Source organism: Zalophus californianus, chromosome 1 (genome assembly GCF_009762305.2).
Source record: "Zalophus californianus isolate mZalCal1 chromosome 1, mZalCal1.pri.v2, whole genome shotgun sequence".
In the NCBI taxonomy this organism is placed as follows: Eukaryota; Metazoa; Chordata; class Mammalia; order Carnivora; family Otariidae; genus Zalophus; species Zalophus californianus.
In genome coordinates, this window is record NC_045595.1 from 34990285 (window position 1) to 35013212 (window position 22928).

General features: G+C 41.9%; 1 protein-coding gene across 1 annotated transcript in view; it reads right to left on the bottom strand.

The window, feature by feature from the left end:
* SUCLG2 (succinate-CoA ligase GDP-forming subunit beta) overlaps nt 1–14680 on the bottom strand; it is a 276998-nt gene extending 262318 nt beyond the window's left edge. The window contains exon 1 of the mRNA XM_027586886.2: nt 14529–14680. Within this exon, the coding sequence (XP_027442687.1) occupies nt 14529–14612 (84 nt within the window). The 5' untranslated portion in view covers nt 14613–14680. The remainder of the gene's footprint in view (nt 1–14528) is intronic.
* Nucleotides 14681–22928: the final 8248 nt, after the last annotated feature.

A 22928-nucleotide genomic window follows, 5' to 3' on the forward strand; every position in this document is an offset into this window, starting at 1 on the left:
ACCCATGACAGGCACAACTGAACAGACCAATGTGAGTGGCAACCCAAGGAGTTGTGTGGCATAACAGTTGTGACAACAGCTCTTTGTAAAGTCTCTGAACCAGTTCGCTTTTTAAAATGGGCTTTGTGATGGCAATGAGAATGCTTATCTCCCAGGGTCACTGTAGGAACTCAATGAGACCATCCTCTTCAAGAGCATAACACCAGGCTCATCCATGAGATGTGCTTGAGAAACATCCGGAGTCTATTCCTACATGCGCTCAACCACAAGTTATCCAGACACTATCAACAGCCCTGGTGTAGATGAGTTCCAGAGGAATGCTACAGCTGCATTCCAGAGAGCCCTGCAAAGCCCTCGAGAGCGCCATGCACCTCTCCCTATAACTGCCCTTCTCAGTGGTCTCCACCACACTAGACTATATACATGCCTTAAAGGCAGCAACAACTTCATAAGCCCAAGCTTCCTACCAACCCACCATCTCCAAGGCCTAATAAGTGTGCCTATTGTGCATTTAACAAATACTCACTGGAAGAATAAAAGAATATGAATATCTGGGCGCCTGGGTGGCTCAGATGGTTAAGCATCTGCCTTCGGCTCAGGTCATGGTCCCAGGGTCCTGGGATCGAGTCCCGCATCGGGCTCCCTGCTCCTTGGGAGCCTGCTTCTCCCTCTGCCTCTCTCTCTCTGTCTCTCATGAATAAATAAATAAAATCTTTAAAAAAAAAGAATATGAATATCTAATAGAATATCAACAGTAAAGGTATTTCTTAAATATTTTAATCAGACATGGGAAACAGGAAATATAGCTCAAACTATACACGAGACAACATTTCTACTTAGGAGAACGTTAACATAAAATATATATTCATTGTACGCTCATGCTCATAGCAGCATTATTCACAATAGCCAGAAACTGAAAGCAACCTAAGTGTCCACTGATTGAATGAATGGATCAACAAAATGTTACACGCATGTATAAACATATTATGTTTATACATAAAACTGAATATAATCCAGCCTTAAAAAGGAAGGAAATTCTCAGGGGCGCCTGGGTGGCTCAGTCGTTAAGCGTCTGCCTTCGGCTCAGGTCATGGTCCCAGGGTCCTGGGATCGAGCCCCGCATCGGGCTCCCTGCTCCGCGGGAAGCCTGCTTCTCCCTCTCTCACTCCCCCTGCTTGTGTTCCCTCTCTTGCTGTGTCTCTCTGTCAAATAAATAAATAAAATCATTTAAAAAAAAAGGGAAGGAAATTCTGGCACTTGCTATCACATGGATGAGATTTAAGGGCATTATGCTAAATGGAACAAGCCAGTCACAAAGGACAAATACAGTATGATTTCTCTTACCTTAGGTCCCCAGAGTGGTGACATTCACAGACACAGAAAGCAGAATGGTAGTTTGCAGGGGGTTGGTAAAGAGGGAAATGAGGAGCTAGTGTGTAATGGGTACCAAATTCCAGTTAGGGAAGATGAAAAAGTCCTTGGAGATGGATGGTGGTGATGGCTACACAACATTGTACTTAATGTGAACGTACTTAATGCCACAAAGAGGTACACTTAAAAATGGTTAAAATGACGATTTTATGCTATGTATATTTTACCACAATAAAAAAGTAAGTAATAAAAATTTTAAATATATATATATATATATATATTTTAGGACCTTTAGAAACTTGGGAAGCAAAAACAAGGTTTCAGAAACATAAAAGGCATTTGCAGGGTCAAATTTTGAATCAAAAGCGCAGTTCTTTTGCTACTTCCCTTAACATCCCAAATTCAATCACGAAAATACTGCTTTGCATTCATAATTAATTTTACTTAAATTACAACAATGTTGCTTATTTAAAACATCAAAGTTCCAGTAAAGGGATTCTTTTCTGACCTATTAAAAAACACTTTGAAGTATGTTGGGGGGAAATAGATTCATCCTGTAGCAGAGAACAAAATATCTCCAAGAAAGAAATACTGTAACTCATGGATTACTGTATACATAACATTACTGATATACTGCAAATATTAAGATAAATGAAATGTCATACTCACTTGTGGCTCTTTGATGGAAAAGGAAACAATAATTTTCTCTCATCTCTATCTGAAGCTTAACTCTCTAAGTTTTCCCCCACATTAAAATTATATTTTATATAAAATATAGTAATAAAATCAATTTTATACCACTCATAAAAGCCTCACCATAAACTTTTATTGGACAAAAAAGAAAGCATCCATTACATTCACAATATGCCCTGCTAGGAGTTTTGGATCTGATATTTCAATCCTAAAAGTACCTGTGATATTGTGATTTGTAATAAGAAATGCGTATTTGGACTTTATCCATGGTCCTAGTATGGAGCTCCTAAAACTCCTGGAAATTCCTAACTGATGAAAGTGATAAAGTTATCTTCTTGTTATGTGCACAAGGTGACTTTTGGACCCCACCTAAGGATGGGGGCTGGTTGCTAGGGGAACCAAGCAAGTGATCAGAGGGTTGGAGCTTTCAGTCCCATCCCTCTTAGGGGAGGCGTGAGGGTCTGGAGATTGAGTTCAATCACCAGTGGTCAAAGATTTAATCAATCATACCTATGTATGAGGCCTCCATAAAAATCCCTGACCTATGGGATTCTGAGAGCTTTGGAGTTTGTGAACACATGGAGTTTTGGGGAGAGTGGTGCACTCAGAGAGCATGGAAGCTATTCAACTCTACTCATATACCTCACCTTAGGCATCTCTTCCACCTGGCTGTTCTTGAGTTATATCCTTTATTATAATAAACCAGTAGTAATATAGTAAGTAAGTACTCTAAGTTCTATGAGCTGCTCTAGCAAACTGATTGAACCTGAGGTGGAGAGGACCAAGGGAACCTCCAATCTATGGTTGGTCAGAAGCACAGGTGACAATTTAGACTTGAGATTGGCAGGGGGAGGTTGAAGTTTTAGGACTGAGTCCTTAACATGTGGAATCTGATGTTATCTCTGGTAAACAGTGTCAGAATGGTGCTGAATTATAGGACACCCAACTGGTATGGGAGAATCACTTGGTGGTGTTAGAAAACCCACCTGAATTGGTGTCAGAATCTACACCCTTAGGCTCAGCCTCCCCAAAGGACCAATCATAAGACTTCTGCCTCCATTTCAAAGGAGCCTACTCAACACTTAGTCATTCAACCCTTCTTCATTTTTATATTAGTGAGGATAATCGATTTATAACTCACTATCTCAAAATTTATCTAGTTTTCCTAATTAGCCAAATAGCACATTTATTTTTTCATGCTAATTATAAGAAAGTTAACAACTAAAAAATTTATTCTTCTTTTCCCTGTATTGTTGCTTTTCAGGTTTAATGATACATCCCTTTAAAAAGAGTTCTGAATTGTAACAAAGAAATACTCGCCATTAATAGTTTATCCCCTTAATCAAAAATAATTAATAACTTTCAGCTTTCTTTATATTACTTATTTAAGGTCTATGTAAGCCCTAAGGTTGGAATGAGAGTGCATATTAAATGTGGTTTTCCTCTCCTTTTCAAAGGTAAGTTAGCCCAAATAAGTCCTTCAAAGTCCAGGCAGTTGTTAACTACAGCATCTTGACAGCAATTAGGAGAGCAGGATCAGAAGATGGGGGCAACAAGCAAAAAATATCAGAGTTTCCTTATACAAATGTGAAGAGATCCCCATTGATCTGGCAAAAACTAATATTTTCTAATAAGGCTAAAAATCTCCCAATCAGTGCTGAGGGCAAGAAAGTCCTTTTCCCAAGAGATTTCATTTTATTCCTTCTATTCCCAAGCACACAAAAGGCACCACAAGGAGCCTCTTTCTCTCCTTTAATGTCATTACCTACCTTGACTCTTCTGATTCTCTATTCTGGGCTTCCATTGCTGATCCTTGCAAAGTGAGGCACTGAGGGGATTTAGAGGGAAGGCAGGGAAAAGATCTATGAAAATAAAGCCTTTCTGATTCTAGTTTGCAATAATAATCCTAAAACTAATCACTAATATTTATTGATAATTCAAGGCACAGTGCTAAGATGGTGTGCATGAGCTCAGTTAATGCTCAGTGCAACTCTGGGAGGTGAGTACTGTAACTCTCCCCATTTTGCAGATAAGGAAACTCAGGTACAGGGTAATTTCATCAATTTTACAACCAACAACTTTTTTGTACCACTTTCATGTACCATTGGGAAAAACCTGCCAATCAATCTATGACACAAGTATAAAACATATCTGGAATTCAGAGATGTTGAAATGTGAGGGGAGAACAGTGTGTCTTACAAATAAAATACATAAATAATTTTCACAAGACCATGGGTTTGAATGAAATGAACCCTGCCCCGAGTCCCAGCTTACTGCGCCATGGACTGATGTGGGAACCAGCAGCCTCTGCAGGTGGCTTAAAGGAAGCCCTGCCCAATAAGGAGCTCATTACTGAGTAGTGGCAAAAAGACCCAAACAAATCCTCTTTGGGGAGCATAAAGTGGAGGTAAACAAAGAGAAGCTGAGTTACTTCAACTCAGAATATTGTTTCAAGCAAAGCTGAGGAAGTGTTCTGGGCCTGTATGAAGCCCACTGTCTACATGTATCTTAGAAATACCGGTTTGGCTATTTGGATAAATGAGCTGACTTCTCATGACACCCCATTTTCTCATTTAATAATTCCTTCCTGAGAAATGCGTTTCATTTTTTTTAATTTTTTATTGTTATGTTAATCACCATATATTACATCATTTGTTTTGGTGTACTGTTCCATGATTCATTGTTTGTTCATAAGAAATGCGTTTCATTTTAATCACAAGAAAACAGTCTAAAACAAGGCCCACTGCCATCACCTTCAAGTCTGGTAAATTAGTCCAACACAGATCAAAAAGGTGAAGAGTAAGAAAACCTTTAGAAAGTTGGAAATGTGAAAAAGGAAAAAAGCAACCATGAACATGTGATCTTGGAGAAAACAAGATGGGTTAGCAGCAGTTCATGAAGGATGGAAAATATCATGATGCTCTAAATGGAGATCAGGCCACCCCACCGACACTGCACCCTGAGCTCTGCTACCTGGGGGAGCCATGGTGCTATTCCTAAGACCTCCCCACCTCAGCCATATGCTGTAGGATAGAGGAAGACACCTTATACAAAACAGTCAATCTTTCAGCCGGCCAGTGATTTAAACCTGAATACAAAAGGATGAGCTAGACAAATAAGATTTTCTTATTAGAAGTATAACATTATGGGAGACAGAAGCTGGATGATGTTTTGGGGACGGGGGCTATAGTAGGCATGGAAATGGATAATCAAAATCACATACAGGTACCCCAGTGTTTATAGCAGCAATGTCCAAAACAGCCAAAATATAGAAAGAGCCCAAATATCCATCAACAGATGAATGGATAAAGAAGATGTAGGGTGTGTGTGTCTGTGTGTGTGTGTGTGTGTGTGTGTGTGTGTGTGTGTGTGATGGAATATTATACAGTCATCAAAAAAAGAGAAATCTTACCATTTGCAACAACCTGGATGGAACTTAAGGGTATTATGCTAAGTGAAATAAGTCAACCAGAGAAAGACAATTATATGATTTCTCTCATGTGGAATTTAAGAAACAAAACAGAGGATCACAGGGGAAGGGAGGGAAAAATAAAATAAGACAAAATCAGAGAGGGAGACAAACCATAAGAGACTCTTAACTACAGGAAACAATCAGAGGGTTGCTGGAGGGGAGGTGAGTGGGGGGACTGGGTAACTGGCTGATGGGCATTAAGGAGGGCACGTGATGTAATGAGCACTGGGTGTTACACGAAACTGATAAATCACTGAACTCTATCTCTGAAACTAATAATACATTATATGTTAATTAATTGAATTTAAATAAAATTCTAAAAAATCATGTGCAGGTAGAAGTTATAAAGAGATGTAACCAAGATAAGTGACAGAAAAGGCACAGAAGAGCCAACACCAAAGAAGACTAGCCTTGAGTTCTAGCACATGTCCCTTTCAATAAACTTATTTTCCTTGAGATATATCCAAGCAGGTTTCTTTCAACCAAAGAACAGCACCACCCACACAAGACTGAGAGCACAGAAGGAAATAACTAAGCCAGACTGCATCATTCCAACAGGGGCCAGGATGTCATAAACATCAGAAAAGGCCTGGGGCTTGGGGCTTGGAAAGTGCATCACTGTCACTGTGCTCAGGTTTAGAAACCTGTGCTTGGTAAGGCAGGCAGATTTACGGGGCTTTCTATTTCTCTTCTTTTATTTCCATGTTCCTTTCCTGAGGCCATAACAAGGTGTCCAGGGAACACTTGGGCATAGGGACAAAGTACATGGTTCTAGGAGCAAAGATAAGCAGAGATATTTTTTAACTAGAGTGGTTCCTCACACCCTCTCCACTCAGGGATGGTAAACAGGCTTTTATCACCGTTTTGCTTTAGCACAGGATAAGGAGAAGCCAGCGATGGGGACCCCGCACGGAAACTGTGGCTCCTGTCCAGTCTATTGCCTTAATAATGCCAATCTTTCTCTGCTATCCCCATTACCAACATTCAGTCCAATTCAGTTACGGTTTTCCAGAGACAGTCTTGGTTTCTGTTATACCCCTGTTGCCCTAGTGTAATTACTCAGAGTGCTCACATTCACTCTCAAGGTATCCCAATTTGGCAATAAACAATAAATTATGCAGTCACCCTAATTTTGGTCCAAGCCCCCATCTTCTTCCATTTTATATACCATTGGAGGGGGGAAAAAAAGAAACCTATCAATCACAAGTGTACAAAAAAGTTTAGTTTTCAGAGATACTGAAATGAGAAAAAGTTAGCCTTATAATAAAATATGTAATTGTTGGGGCGCCTGGGTGGTGCAGCTGGTTAAGCATCCAACTCCTGATTTGGGCTTAGGTCATGATTTCGGGGTCGTGGGATCAAGCCCCACATCAGACTCCACGCTCAGTGCAGAACCTGCTTGAGATTCTCTCTCTCTCCCTCTCCCTCCACCCCTCCCTCTGCTTGCACTCATGCACACTCTCTCTCTCAAATAAATAAAATCTTTAAAACATTTATAATTGTTACAGATCACAAAAATAATCAGTGTTAAAGGTAAGACTTAGGCCCAGGCAGTCTGATCCCAGTCCTGATTTATGCATATTGTCCTGACATAATTACAACTGACACTGAATCTGTTCAACAGTCCCCCAGATGATCTCCATGCCTGGATTCCTCAAACCCTCTTTATCCTATATGCAGAAAGGGTACCCTAAAGCATAAAAGTGCCCCTATCGCCTCACTATCTAACTCTTTGATGACTCCCCATTGCCCTCAAGAACAAACCTTAACTCCACTACCAGACTCACCAGGATCAGCAGAATGGTACCTGCCCCTGTTTATGTCTCCCGCCTAATTTCTCACTGCTCCCCCACCTCAAAATCCACAAGACAGCTCAAAATCCCTCCTGAAATTCCTCAGTGCCCACGAGTCACAACCCTGGGACTCAGACAGCCCCAAAATGGAAATGGATCAAGCACATGGAGAAGTGGAAAGTGGTGGGAAAAGAGAGATTCCAGACCCACATCCCACCTGACTCACAAGTCCCACACTTACACAGACCTACTCCGAATGCTTTGCCATGTCTCCAGGACCAATTTATACATTACATCTAATCACTCCAATTTTAAAATAAAAATAAATTTTAGAGTTAAACATTAGAAGGGTATGCCTTCATGACTGGTGCTGAAGTGCTATTCTTTTGGAACCATTTCTAAAAAGAGGTAAAAGCTAGCCATGACATCGGCACACTGATCAAAGTCTGAACTCAGAACACCAGTTCATCCTCCATTAGCATTCCTCAAGGCCCACTCTGCAAAGGCAATGCAATTTCACAGCTTCTCCAGCATTCCTGAAACCCTCCAGGCAGTGCTTTGCACTTGGGTAGACAGCAAAGGGCATGTGCTAGTCGCCCTTTGGTACATATTTTGACTATGGTCTATTCTCTAAGTGTCCTCCCACCTCAAATCTTTGACACACATGAAGTCCAGAGGCCATTGCTACTAAGTCAACACCAAGATGTGCAAACATTTCTGGAATGACCCACATCCAGGACGGTGCAACTGAGCTCCCCATGTGACCTTCCCCACTGCTACCTTGGGCTTCTACAGATTTTTGCTTCATGTCATCTGTGCAATATGAACAAATGGGGCCCAGGATGCAGGCCTTGGATTCTCTGAGCCTCAACTTACCCAAATGTAAATGGAAAAAATCATCTCCATCTCACGTGGTTGTTGCAAGGATTAAGTGAAATAAAACATATGGAAACACCAAGCTAGTGTCTAACCCTGAGATGGCAGCAAACAATACATGTTTATCAGATCTGAGAAAGGAAAATGTTTCTAGCTTAATAAAGCCTAAAAAAAAAAAAAAAGAAAGTAAATTTAGCTTCTAATTCACTGCAAGAGAGTTAATCATTATGAGCCAACTGTATCATTATAAGGTCAAACGTTTTCTTTGGAACCATCTATGAGAATTAGCCCTTTTCAAAGAACAATAAATAGAGGATCAGCCAAATTCAATAATTTGCAAAGCAAGAACCTGGCAGACCCAGGATTTCAACTTAGCTCTATTTGAATGCAGAACTCATTCCCTTTTCTCCTCTGTTAATCTGTTTCCGAGACTCTGAAGCCAGGGGAGGAGAGAGTCAGTTAAGAGCCTGGAAAGGACAACTGTGCAGCACTGGTTAGTACGCCTGAGTCGGCACAAGCCCAGAGGACCAAAGGTGCCTGCCACTCAGGGCAAAGAGACGGGGAAATGTAAGCAATCAGTGCAACCAGATGGTTCAGCCCAAACAGGATCCTTTAGCAATACAGTTTAATGTTTTAACAGCCTAAGTGTCTTGTCAGCATGAGGCAGGTGACTCCCGGGTACCGTGATTTTAAGCAGGTGACTCTGTGACCCCTGCACGCAGGCTTAAAGAAATGATGTGTAGAGATCACTCTGCACGGGTCTCTGGCACATGTGGAATGACCAGTCCTATTATGAAAGCCCTTTCACAAGTAGACTTTCTACAGCCCCTTCCTTCCTCTCTTGACTCAATTTTTCTACATCGTTGCTCAACTTCAATTGTTACTTTACCTGCCTCTGGCTCTTCTCTGCGTACCCCACCAACTCACCGAGACCATAAAAGCTTACTGAATACCTAGTCGGGCCAGCTGGGGAAACAGTGGTGTGCAAGAAAATCTTTGGCCTCACAGAGCTTACAATCTTATATTTGTAGGAGAGGGAAGAAGACAGACCGCAAATAAATACACAAACAACACAGAGTAAACCACCAGTTAAATTGTTGTAAACTGCTAAATAAAGCAAGAAAGGGGCAGAGAATAATCCCCGGGGAGAGGGAGAATCAGATAAAATAATTAGAGAAAGGCCAGTCTGAAGATCTAACATTGAGTCAGAGAGGTGAATAAAGGAAGGGCACACAGCCTGAGATCAGAGGGAGTGGTGTCTCAGAGGCAGGGCACAGCAGGTGCCCCAATGCAGGACCAAGCAGTGCCTTAGAAGACCAACAACACAGCTCTACTGCAGCTATACCATCTCATATAATTACTGGTTTACATGCCAATTTTGCCACCAAAATATGAGCCCCCTGAGGGCAGCCCCTGTATCTCCTTTCTGCATTCACTGTCATACATTGTGCATTCATTAATGAGGTGCATCCATATGCCCAGCATTCTCTTAAGCAATGGATTTACAGGAAAGAACTAAGTCAACATAGTTTCCACTTTCAGGGAGCTTCCACCAAATAGCACTGGGCACAGACTAAGTGCTCAGAAAATGAACTAAATGAACAGTATTTGCTTGGCTTTTTGGTTATGGAGTTCTATACATGTTGAGTTCAAGGCTTTCTACAGCCCATCCTCCTTCCTCATTTGCCTAAAAGATCACCATCAGCCCTCCCTTTCGGTTACTCACCTAGCTGCCTCTCCATTCTCTGTACCCGCTACTCTCCCCATCTTCTCTCTGCCCTCTGCCTTTCCACGCAGCCCACCCCACCTGGAATGCCCTTCCCACTTCCATCTTCTTCACCAGACCCACCTGAGTATTATTTCCCATAATTTCATTAGTATATTGATTTTACCATTTGCTCAAACGTGTACAAGTCTCTCAAGCTCTTCAGGCAAAACATTTCCATCGAGTAACAGAAAGCGATAAAGTGACAATTCCACACCGAGTAGTAAAGAGAATTGAAGGACAAATGATCTGAGGTTACTTACATAATTTCTCTTCCTCCCCAAAATACAAGATACTATTTCAGGGACTTTCTGGGCATTGTGCCTACAGAACTGGGCTAGGATACGGGCGCAGCCAAATTCTCACTACTCTGGGTCTGGACACTCCATCCCCCGCTGTAAAGGATAAGTTTCATTTACAGTAAATAAAACCACTTTGGGACACTTAAAGGTCTTCCCCACACAGAAGGTCAATAGTTGAGCTTCTAAATTATCTGAGATAGATTTCCTTTTCCAACAGCAGAAATTGCAGATGTACTTCATCTTAAAAAAAAAAAAAAAAAAAGATACTTATTCTTTTAGGCAAAAAGGCACATACAGGTGAGTCACAACTTCCAAAGCAGCCTCCACAGCCTCATTTGGCTGATAAGGACTTGCACAGAACCTTTAGGCCTTCACTTCTAAAAGCCACGCATCCATCTTTCTCCTCCTACTACCTGAGAGAGGAGAAAAGTAAGCTGGAGCCATCCATTTTGAAGTCTACAACAGCAGGGGTCTAATCAGACTCCTCCAACGGTATGTGGACCTGAAAGGCAGTGTTTCCCACGGTGTCTATACTTCTCTTACAACAGAGCAGCTCTATGAACTTTACCCTGCCATAATAAGTGGGAAAATGGACAAAAAGGGACCAATACCATGTTTAGAATTATCGTTAGCTATTTAAACTCTGTGCCCTCGACCAAGATTTCCCCTCAGACATGACCCATGCAATGGGCTCTGTGTCACAATTTCTGTGCCCACTGTGGCCGTGCCTTGCTATATGCCATGTAATGCAGCACCCTCTTCTCCCAGCTGACTATTTGGACATGGCAACATGGCCTTTATCTGTGAAAAGAGCCCTAACAATGGTTAGATCTTCACTGGGTTGCTGAGTTCACAGAACATTCTCTCTAATAAAAGTTTCAAAGCCAGCCTAGGTCTATAATAAGTATACAGTACAGTGATTAAATGCCTTGTCTTCAGCAACCAGGACTGGGGTTCAGACCCAACTATTTTTTACAAGCTAAATAATTTTGGGCAAGTCACTTAAGCACTCTGGGCTCTTATAAGCTCCTTATCAGATGCTGCAAACCCCCACACGATCTGGCCCCTGCCTACCTCAGACTACTATTAGTACCACCACTTTCCCCTCTTTAACTACTTGGACACGCTGAGCTCACTCCCACCTCAGAGTCTTTGCACTTGCTGTTTTCTCTGCCCAATACGCTATTCCCCAGAGTTTCACTTGGCTGGCTACTTTTCGTTCCTCAGGTCTCAGCTCAAAAGTCAAAAAGTCACCTCCAGGATCTCATAAACATAATGTTGAGAATGTGAGTCCACACTGTACAATCCCATTTACATAAAGTACAAAAAGGAACAAGACCATGGAATGGTGGTCTAAGTCAGGGGACTGGTTACCCTTTCCAGGGTGGAGGTAGCAACAGGTAGGAGCACCAGGGAGCCCTCTGGGTTACTGCTAAATGATGAGTTTTTTTGCTCTGGATCTGGTGACCTGGGCATGTTCAATTTGTGAGAACTCATCAAGCTGTCCACTTATAATATGTACATTTTTAGTACATGCGTTATATTGCAATAAAAAAAATTAGGCCAAAACTAAACTAAAAACCCCACTTTATCAAATTGGGTTTGCCTTGACCATCTAATCTACACTCACCTTCTTGGCTAGTCATTCTTCTTCCCATGATCCTGTTTTATTCTCTTCATAGCTTCTGTCCTTAACTGAAGCCATATTATTTACATACGAACAGTCTAGCCCTTCCCCACCCCCATGAAAATAAAGTATGTGATCATGTTCTCTGCCTGCTTTGTTCACTAACCCCAAATATCAGCACCTAGAAGAGTCCTGTCCTCTACATGGGCTGAATAAAAAATATATGTAAAATAAGAAGTGGATAAAGGGGGCCTTCTTAAACTATAACATCAATCATAAGTCAAAACACTGAAGCCAAGAGCAGAGGAAATAAAAAATGTCAAAGACATTAAACCTCGGGAATAGGTCTCAAATGTTAAATTTAACTATTGGGGGGGTAAAGTATCATTCTAGGGGTACCTTTGTGAATGGTTAAAGTTACTTCTCTAAGCAGAAACGGGGCCTATCTCTATACACCCAATAGCTTTGCCCAGGGTCCAGTACAAAGTAGGTCTGAGTCAGGAATGGCAAAGATTTCTGAGACACTTAGTGAGGATTTTTAGGTTTGGTGGGAAAAGGGGGGTCATGTTCAATTGTAATGTTTGCCACGGTCAAGGGAATAGTTAGGCACAACATCAAAGGAGACTCAGATGGAGTAGATACTAAAAAGTATCCAAGAATTTGAAGAGTTTCTCACAAGTCATGAGCAATGCTCACCTATTACTGTCAATTCTAAGATGTTTATAAAGAAATAATAAAAGTGTGTCAGTAGTTCCAGGACTTGGGTACAGTTCCTACTTGGTATGCAGACTAACCTAAATCCTGACATAATACATTTTCATGAGGAAGTCTACACTCATCAAGTAACAGCCTGGTGTAATAGAAACTTAAACTATTCTGGAATCCGCTCTGCCACAAACTCTCTTTATAACCTTGAACAAGTCATTGAACTTCTCTAGGCCTCGATTTTTCCACCTGTGAAATGAGCTGGTTGGACTAGATGCTTGTTAATGTCAAGCTTGCAAGATAGTGTCTTGGACACCATCTGCTCTCCCCAACTTAAAAAAATTCTCACCTTTGAAACCTTGTGTTTACCGGATAACACATCATCTACAAAAATCAAGGCTATTAGATGGAGTGAGGTAATGGATCCTTTCACCTAGTCTTCTTAGCAAACCAAGGCTATCTGTCCCCAACCAGATTCTCTACAGTGTTGTGTTCAGGCTCTCATTTCTTGGTTAGGCAGGAAACCCAATCACACATCAGCTAAACACTTAGGTTTCTCTGCACAATTACTTGCTTTACTTTAGTTTTCACTGCCCTGGGCCCCATGTTTCTCATCAATTCAAGTCTACACTCACAGTTAGCACCACAGTTCTTGTTTTTTGTAACACTTAAATAATGAATAGGACTTGATCACCTGGAGGTATTCTCCTTACTCTATTACAATAGTTATTAGTGATTTTAATTAGACAAAACTGCCATTCCTTGTGCTATCACACCATACTGTCAAGTGCCTATTAAGGATATTACAGTAATAGGTGTTAGCACCTTTTAAATTTACATTAACAAAAACAGAGAAATGAGAAGTCAGGAAATGAAAAGAGAAGGGGGGGGAAAGAAAAACCTTGCGTGTGTTATAATTAGCCAAAGCTTAGAGTAACTCAAAAAATCATTAGTAGCTATCTTTTCATTTTTTATAAAAACTATACTATGCATATCCTGGTTAAATTTGCATGAGTGATAATTTGCCTCTCATAAATTAAAAATGGGAAAATGAACAAGCACATTGCTCTGTGTGGCTGAGACCCACACTGCCCTTTCTTTAAAAGGGGAAAGAGGTTATTTACGGAGAATCAAAAATTGAGCAGTTGAGCGATTTCTCCAAGAGTCATCACCAACTCAAAACTCCCCAAAGGGCTTCTGACTACTTCGACTCTTGTCATTCTGCAGAAGGTAGAATCTCCTGGAAGCCAAGCTCTAACAGCTATTCAGCATGCACCCGGGCCTCCTTAGGTTTCTATTCTCCATAAAGGAGAAGAAAGTGGACAGGGTCAATGCTATGACGTGTTTGTGATGGGACTGACTGCTCCTGGAAAGAAGGGAGCGCGTTTCCCACTTTTTTCCTTGACACCCCCCCCCCCCCCCCACACACACACACAACACATTTCACCAACTCAAGCGCCCTGAAGTCTGCAAAAGCAGTCACCCTGTACAAAGTTCCTCAGGGAGGTGAGTTACTAATACCAGCCAGGCTGGGTTAGGTTTCTAGGCATGTTCATCACGTGGCCTAACAAACGCGCTCAGGAGTCAAGACGTTTCCAGAGCTGAACTGACAAAGCGGATAATAAAACCGCAGGACTCCAAAACCCGGCCCGAGGAACTTCTTGACTGGCCACGCAGCGCCAGGTGCGGTGTCGGTGCTCTCCACGTGTGCCCCGGGAAACCGCCGCCAGCCGCGGCTGAGGGCTAGGCGTCGCCCCCCTCCGTCCCGGGGCCACAACCGAGCGGAGGCGAAGGGGTCCCCCGTGCGCAGCTCCGCGCGCCGCTTCCAGGGGTGCAGCGCCCGCGCCGCCGCGCCCTCGCTGCTAGGAAGGAAGCGGCGGCGGCGAGGAGGGCCGCGGGGCTCCTTGCCACGGGGCACGCTCACCTGGGACCTGGCCGCCAGCAGCGGGGGCCGGAGCACCAGGTCTCGCAGAACTTTCCGGGCCTGCGCTGCTGCGGGAGACGCCATCTTAAACAGGAAACGGCGCGGGGGAGCCAAGTGCGCGCGGGCGGGGAGGCACGAGGGAGGTGAGGCCGGGCCCCCCTCACCCCTCCCCCCGCGCAGCGCCCCAGCGCCCGGCCCCCTGCGTCCGGCCCCGCCCCTCTGTGTGATCAGACTGAAAGACAGGCAGAAGTGGGTTCCCTGGCTCTACATTCCTCTTGCGGCTCTGGGATTTCTTAGGGATAGTAAGAATTGATTAAAAGCACGCTGGGGGTGCGCCTTCCCTGTGGCAGGCACTACAGATTAGGCAGTGAAGAAGGTTGACGGATTTTCTGCTCTCAACAAAGTTTATAGAGTCTAGTGGAAGAAGTAGATAGTAACAATGATGCAAGTAAGGATTTAAATTACTATCATGAATAGGCAAAACACAGGATTTTTAGGGCAGTGAAACTGCTCTTTATGATACTCCAGTGCTGAATACATGTCAGTATATATTCATCCAAATCTGTAGAATAACCAACACCTAGAGTGAATCTTAATTTAAACTAAGAACTTTCAATGATAACGATGTGTCAATGTACAAATATGATAAACAATGTATTGATGTGTCCACTGTAACAAATACACCGCTCTGGTGGAGGATATTGACCAGCAGAGAGAAGCAAGACATTTGAGTATGTCTATGTGTGTGTATGGGGAGGGGGGGTGGCAATAAGGGAAATCGCTGTACCTTCTGCTGAATTCTGCTATGAATCTAAAGCTGTTCTTTAAAAAATGACGTCTTAAAATTAAAAAAAAAAATACTATCATGGACAATTCCTTACTTGGGAGTATAGCAATTAAAAGGGAGGAATGTGAGGAGCCTGGGTGACTCAAGTCAGTTGAGCCTATGCCTTCCACTCAGGTCATGATCCCAGGGTGCTGGGATCAAGTCCCACATCCTGCTCCCTGTTCAGCAGGGAGTCTGCTTCTCCCTCTGCCCCTCCAACCACTTATGCCTGCTCTCTCTCTCTCTCTCTCAAGCAAGTAAATAAAATCTACAAAAAAATAAATAAATAAAAGGGGGGAATGAAATAGTTACCCTTAGTGTTTCCTGCATGAGTTGCATTTTAGAATAAGCAAAGACCCCAAGATGATCATGAAAAGTCCATCTTTAAAGAACTCTTAATAAAGTGGGAAGGAGTAAAAGAGTCCAGAAATCACCATGCTATTCCCTTAAATAGTAATTAATGTTACTCATCAGCGAGTGGACTATTTAAGGGAAAGTTTGTGGGGAACTTGGCAATGAGGGGATCAGGCTGTTACATCCCTACATCCCTAAAATTTTCCATCTCAGAATTCTCAAGGCTAGAAGTCTGAAATCCAGCACTGCTGCTCTCCCTCCAGGGAGCCTAGGGGAAAATGTATTCCAGGTTCCTTCCAGCTTCTGGATGCTGCCCTGGGGTTCCTGGGCTAGTGGCCACATCACTCCAATCTCTGCTCCCTCTTCACTAGAATGAGTGGGGCTGTCCCCAAACTTCCTCTGCCTCTCTAAGCATACATATGCTTGCATTTAGAGTCCACCCAGGTATCCTAGGGTACGTTCTTCTTCAGATCCTTAAATTACACATCTTTTGCCATATAAAGTAATATTCACAGGTTCTGGCATTTGGAGGTGGACATAGCTTTGGGGGGCCCCCATTCATTCCACTGCATGTGTCTTCGGCTGGGATGCACTTTGAAGCACTTGGCATCACTTACAATGTTTTCTTGCCATTAAAGTTATTTGAGTTTAATAAAGACTCTTGGGTTTATGATCATTTACAGGAATACTGGGGACAGAGAAATAATGTGAAAGGACTCTCTAATGAGGCAAAACCAAAACGTGGAACAGTCTTAGGACAACAGATGTGGTATTTGTGTGTGTAAATCAATGGCATTTGAAAAGGTGAAGGAGGACTGTTCTAGAGTAAAAGACATTTAAGAACAAAAGCTTACCTAATGAAGGACATAAATTGTGATGCTTGTTTGGATCCTAATTCGATCAAAGCAACTCTAAAAAGACCTCTTTGGGTCAATCGGGAGAATTTGAGTTTGAACTGGTAATAGGTGATCTCAAGGCATTAGAATGAATTTGATGAGCTGTGGCAATGGCATTATAGTTGTGTCAGGCATGTCTTCCTTGGGTCCTGGCTCTGGCGTCCCAGCTCCATGTTCACTCTAGCTGTTGCTGTTGTGCTCAGAGTTGTGCAGGTGAAACATGATGGCACCTCCCCTAAACTGCACCACAGATCTCTCACTTTCTGGTCTGGGCTGCTCAGGTCTTCTCTGTGGCCTCCTGAAGGACACCTGTGGGAAACGTTCCACCCATTCTGTCTGGTTCTGAAGCATTCCATTGCACACCTGGGAGTGTTAAGAGTGTTAACACCCACCCCATGGGGCATCTCTGACCAAGACGGTATCCAGTGGATAAACACTCCCCATTTCAGTCACTTAAGGCACATTGTGAATGAAATTCTACAGTTCCTCAGGGGGTTCTCAACAGAATCAAGCCCAGGTGCCCTCAGGTGCATCCTTGGATTGGCTTTGCCTCCTCCTGGGTTCCACTCTTCTCAGTTCCACATTGCTCCTTGGGATCATTTCCCAAAATAACAACTTGCATGGAAGTCCTTGTTTTAGGCTCTCCTTTTGGGGGGAACCCAGGCTGAGACTGTAGTTATGACAGAAATTAATCATTTAAAAGACATACCTATTGAAGTATTTAGAGTTGAAATGTCATGATGCCCAGGTTTTATTTCAACAACATAAAAGCAGAAAGAGAAGGAAAGGGGTAGATGAAGCAAATGTGGTGAAATCATTAGATTGTTGAAAGTGAGTGTCATGTCTCTAGGAGTATATTCTTGTAACATTTCCCATGTTAGAGCACATCCATCCTCTTTGCTCAACAGACAAAGGAGGATTTCAATGCTGTGTCTCTGACTGAGTTAGGAGAATGCATTTCTTATAATTTCAAAAATAACAGGCCATGTCATTTTTTCAATTTGTTTTGCTTTGTACTGCCTTATTGACAGTAGTTTCTTCCATTGATACTAACATTTAATTCCTAAGGAGTACTGATATGTATCTATACTATGACGTGATAGTACCTTGCACACTGAACTTGCTTTTCATGTCTCAATTAGACTGCACCACAACCCTGTGGTGTTTTCTCTCTTTCCTTTTTCATTTACTTTTTTTTCTCATTATTCTCTCCCTCTCACCCTTCCTCCTGGTTGCTCAATAACAGGTATTTCCACCTGCTGCATCTTTTCCTAATCAATGGGTTGTGGGGTGTATGGTGTATGGGTCTGTGAAGCAATAGAAAAAAATATATTGGTCTCTGCCTCAATTCCTGGCACAGAACTCCAAAACCCTTTGGAATTTCCTGTGTTATAGGAGCATCTTTTATTCCAATGAGGCGACTCTTGGTGGGCTCCTGGATAGCCTCAGAACGGGGGCAGGTCACCAGAAAGACTAAGCCATGACTGGAAGCTTGGAAATTTCAGCCCACCTCCCATCTTCTGGGAAGGGGAGAGTGCTGGAGATTGAGTGGAGGATTGATCAGGTCTACATGATAAATCCCTCCATAAAAATCCCAATAGTACTGGGTTCAAACAGTGTCCAGGTTGATGAACATTGCCATGGAGGGGGGCACACCCCAACCCCATGGTGATGGAGCTCCTATGTTCAGGACCCTTCTAGACCTCACCCTATGTATCTCTGAATCTGGCTATTCATCTGTATCCTTTTTCACATCCTTTATTGCATAATATATTGATAGATGTAAGTAAATATTTCCCAGAGTTCTGTGAGCTGTTCTAGCAAATAACTAAACCCAGGAAGGGGGTCATGGGATTTATAGCTGGTTGGTTGGTCAGAAGTACAAGTGACATCCTGGGATTTCTGATTGCCATCTGAGGTGGGGGGCAGGGGCAGTGTTGTGGGACTGAGCCCTTAACCTGTAGGGCCTGCACTCTTAGTGTCAATTGAATTGAATTGAATTGAATTGAATTGAATTGAATTGAATTGAATTGTGGGACACACCCAGCTGGTGTCAGAAAGATTTGCCTGGTGTGGGGGAAAACCTCAGTCCATTCAAAGGGAGAGTTTGGTATTCTAAAGAAAATCAGATCAAATTACTAAAAACAACTGACATGGAAGTATGGATTCATTATAAAGTACTTGATTATAACTCAAAATACAAGTTGTATTTCTAAGCCAGGAAAAAAAAAATAAGTGAAATCTATTTGAGCTCCCATCCTAAAAAGCAAAATTTTGAAAGTTCAACGTGGGGTATTTCCTGTGGCCTCATTAGATAAAAACAATTCACTTGTTTGATCCAATTCATTGTAACTTGTCCATCTGACTAATTTCGCATGGCAAGGGCAGAAAGGCCTAGTTTGACAGTGTACCAGGGGTTTTAGTCAGGACTCCTTTTGTTGTAAGAGACAGAAACTGAAGCCAAACCCATGGTACTCATTGGCCAACATAAAACACTGCAGAAGGAAAGAGTGTTCATTCTTAAAGATAACTGGCATAATAGGCCCAAACATCATGAGGACTCTGTCTCTCTTCATCACAGGTCTGAGTTTCTCTCAGCTTGACTTCTTTCAAAACACTTTCTTTTACAAAATGAGGAATTTAGGTACTCGGAGCTCTAGTATCAGATCCTTAACTTCTCTTGATTAAATGAAAGAGAGCCCTCATCTCTCAGCTCAAATTCTAAAAATATCTAAGATTCTGATGAAGCAGGCCATTGGGGTCCCCGTTCCATTCCTGAACAAATCTCTGGGGCCAAAGAGACTTGCCATGCTGCTTTAGGTTGGGTTCAACTACAAGTGGTTTTATTAACGAAGTTCTCCCAGTGGGAAATGTTAAGGGGATGGAGGAAAGAAAAAGAGGAAAACAGGCAATCAAAACTAATTTCGGATAAGTGCTAGCCAATCTCTGATCTCACAGGGAGCTCTGGAGCATATTCTCATAACAGAGTTTGTCCCCATCTTGAAGGAAGGGAGCCTGGCTTTTGCAACTGCACACTAGTCATTGATCACAGGTTGCCCCGAGGGACTATAATCTCCTAGATAGTTTTAGCTCTGGCTCCCTAGAGGTGAGGCAGCTCTAGTAGTCCAGGGCAAACCTCTGAAGAAGGTTGCAGGTACCAGCTATTTGCAGCATAGCCCAGGGAGGTTGGGGACTAGGCACATAGCACTGACTGGTGTCAGCTATAGATGCTCATCCCTGTGTGGCATAATTATTTTGAGATTAATCATGTTGTTTTGTGCATCAATAGTTCATTCCTTTTATTGCTGAGAAGCATTCCATTGTAAAGATACAATTTGTTAATCTGTTCACCTATTGATGGAATCTAGCACTTTTATGTATCATATATATTACATTTATATGTCATATTCTTTCATTGGTACTGTAAGGTAGGTTTAATGCCCATTTTACAAAAGAGGCATTTATGCTCAGAGAGATGAACTAAGTTACCTGATAAGTCAGCTCCTAAGTAGTGGAGCTTAGATCTCAGGCTTTTTCCCTTCAGCAAAGCCTATGCTTTTTTCTACTCTCCCCACCCTCCTAAGAACATAAACAGACACCAACTGATTGTTATTCACTTTAATTGGTAAAATGTATATATTCAGAAGTTTTCCAATTTTATGCTCTTACTTAAAAGACTTACCTTTAGCTTTGATGCTTTCTTTCTGCCATAACTGGGAAATAACTAATTCTCTTCTTTCTTTCCTCTTAAAATTAATGAGACAAAGTAATTCAGTAGGATGCTTCCTAGAGATTGCCCAATGATTGGTCATTTTTACTCTACTATACCAAGTCATTTGTCCATTTCACTATTGAGCTAAACAGCTGATGGTTTAAGAAGGCAGCACTAAGTATGTGCCCTATTCAGATGCCTTGAGGTTTCAGAGTAAAATGGGAAATGATACCAGATAAAACCAATGGGAATTTCAGCAGATTTCTCCATGACAAAACCTCACATCTCATTTCTTAGAAAACACCACTGTGCCCACACTGGCACCTTAAATTTATACATTTACATTTTGGACTTGTATATGTCCAATCCCCCCAGTTCAGTTGTAAACTCTTTGAAAGCATCCACCAAACCAACTCTGTGTAAAATCGGGATGTCCAAGCTCAAAGTTTTAAATTCATTCAACCCAGAGTGTAGACATTCTAACTTGCCAGCCTAAAGTCTTTAGATAAGGAGATGCCTAAGAATACAGTTTGAGAGATTTTACCTATGTTATAATAACTTCATAAAGCAGTGGGAGCTGAAGAGCTCGTCAGACAAGGAGCCAGAAGGAAAATGAGCAAAGTCTAGGTTATTAAGAATGCAGCACATTTTGTTGGAGTTCTGCCCATATCCCCTATGTCCTCACCTCTATCCCCTATGTCTTCACCTCTGTACTCAGAAGGCTACTTACTGAAATCCCTTCAGTTCTCTCTGGCTGAGGTCATTTGTCTGCCTTTGAGAACAGGCTTGGCCAGCATGCAGGACAAGCCAAAAGAGCAGGAAGGTTAATTCCTTTAGAAGCAATCCTCAACTGTTAACAAATTATTGGTGCATAAACACTCCAGCTCCCTCGCCTCTTGGGTGGGATAATTCTGAAGGTGATCTACTTTGTCTCATAGAGTTTCTCAGTGGCATTGAGCCCCACTTAATGTAACAGACACCTGCTCAGTAAATCACCCATTATTGTCTTCCTTGCATTCTCTGTCTCACTTCCAACACTTCTATCTGTGCTTCCTGGAATCACTTTCCAAATTAACTTCTTACACTAAAATCCTTGTCTAAGAGGCGGCTACTGGGGAAAGCCAAACAAAGCAGACATTAACTAGAGTAGTAACAGCAACCACTCTAACAAGTACCCAGCATACTGGGTTCGGTGCTTCAAATACAGTTACCCATTCAATACCCATAGAGAATGTAAAAGGTAGGTGTTTTTATTCCTATTTGACTAATGAAGAAATCAAGTCTTTGAAAAGTCAAGACTTAATCAATTTCACGCATTAAGTAGCAGAGTCAGGTCTCCCTCCCCAGGTCTGAGTGACTCCCAACTCTGTTTTATACACTATCAAAACTCTCAGGCCAGCCCCCTTGGAGTTGTGGAGTGCACAATTAATAGAAGCTTACCTACTGGTCCTGGGAAATGTAAACATCTTTTTCTTACTTGGTTGATAGTGCCCAGGAAAGGACTGGGTATGTTGTAGCTTCCAGCAGAAACTAGTGAAATCAAAACGATTTTTTTATTTGTTGTGACTCTTTTGAAGCCTTCACATGCAGTTTAAAATGAGCATTAGCTCTCCTAGCTGTGTTTGCAGAAGTAATATCAAAATGATACCCTATTCACATTTCTGTCTGCCATTTATTCTGGCCTCACTGGTGTGCTGATGAAATTACTAGAAGTGAACATTCTCATTCTGTGCTTCTCATTATTGAGGAAGGAAACTCAAGGAGTTCCCAATATATTTTATTTTTTTAATATATACACATACACTGTTTTCCTTGTTCTTGAATATATGCAATTTATCTATCAGAGCAGCTTCCATTTCTTATTCATTCTTATTCTTATTTTTCATGCATATGCCAGAGAGAAGGAATTTTAATCACTGAAGGAACATTTGTATAATAAAAGCGATCTCTGCAATTCCTTCAGTGAAGAGCAGGAATAAATGATCTATAGATTCTTAATGCATTGCTCCAAAAATGAGTTTCAATTTGCACAGAAGATTCAATAAATTGTTCTGTGTCCCTTAAAGACCTACAGATGCCTCACGGGATATACTGCAAAGGATTCCATTTAGAAAGAATTTTATGAGTAATATATTCTCTGCACTTGTCTCCCCTCTGTTAATGGCTAACAACATTGAATAATACAAGCATGCTGTTTTTCTTTTCCTTTTAATAAGAGGTCCAGCATGAACTTCCCTCTAAAGTTTTTTGAATTTTTCGGAATTTAGCACAAACGTCATTCAAGGATTTAAAAGCACAACACAACAGTTGAGACCAAATGAGATCTTAAACTTGTTCAACAATTGATTAACTTTATACTTAAGAAGTAACACCATTACACTTAGTTTTTATCTGTGGTACCTTTACAATATGCCTATGGCACAAGTATTATATCCATTTCTTAGGCTATAACTGAGGCTCAGAAAGGGTAAGTACTTTATTAAAGGTCACACAGTTATCACAATGTTTTAATGTTACCCACAAGTTTTGTCATTTTGTACCTTTATAATCCATTCTACTTAGACTTATCATATAGACACTGCCCTGCAGGTTAGTCTAAACATCAAATATTT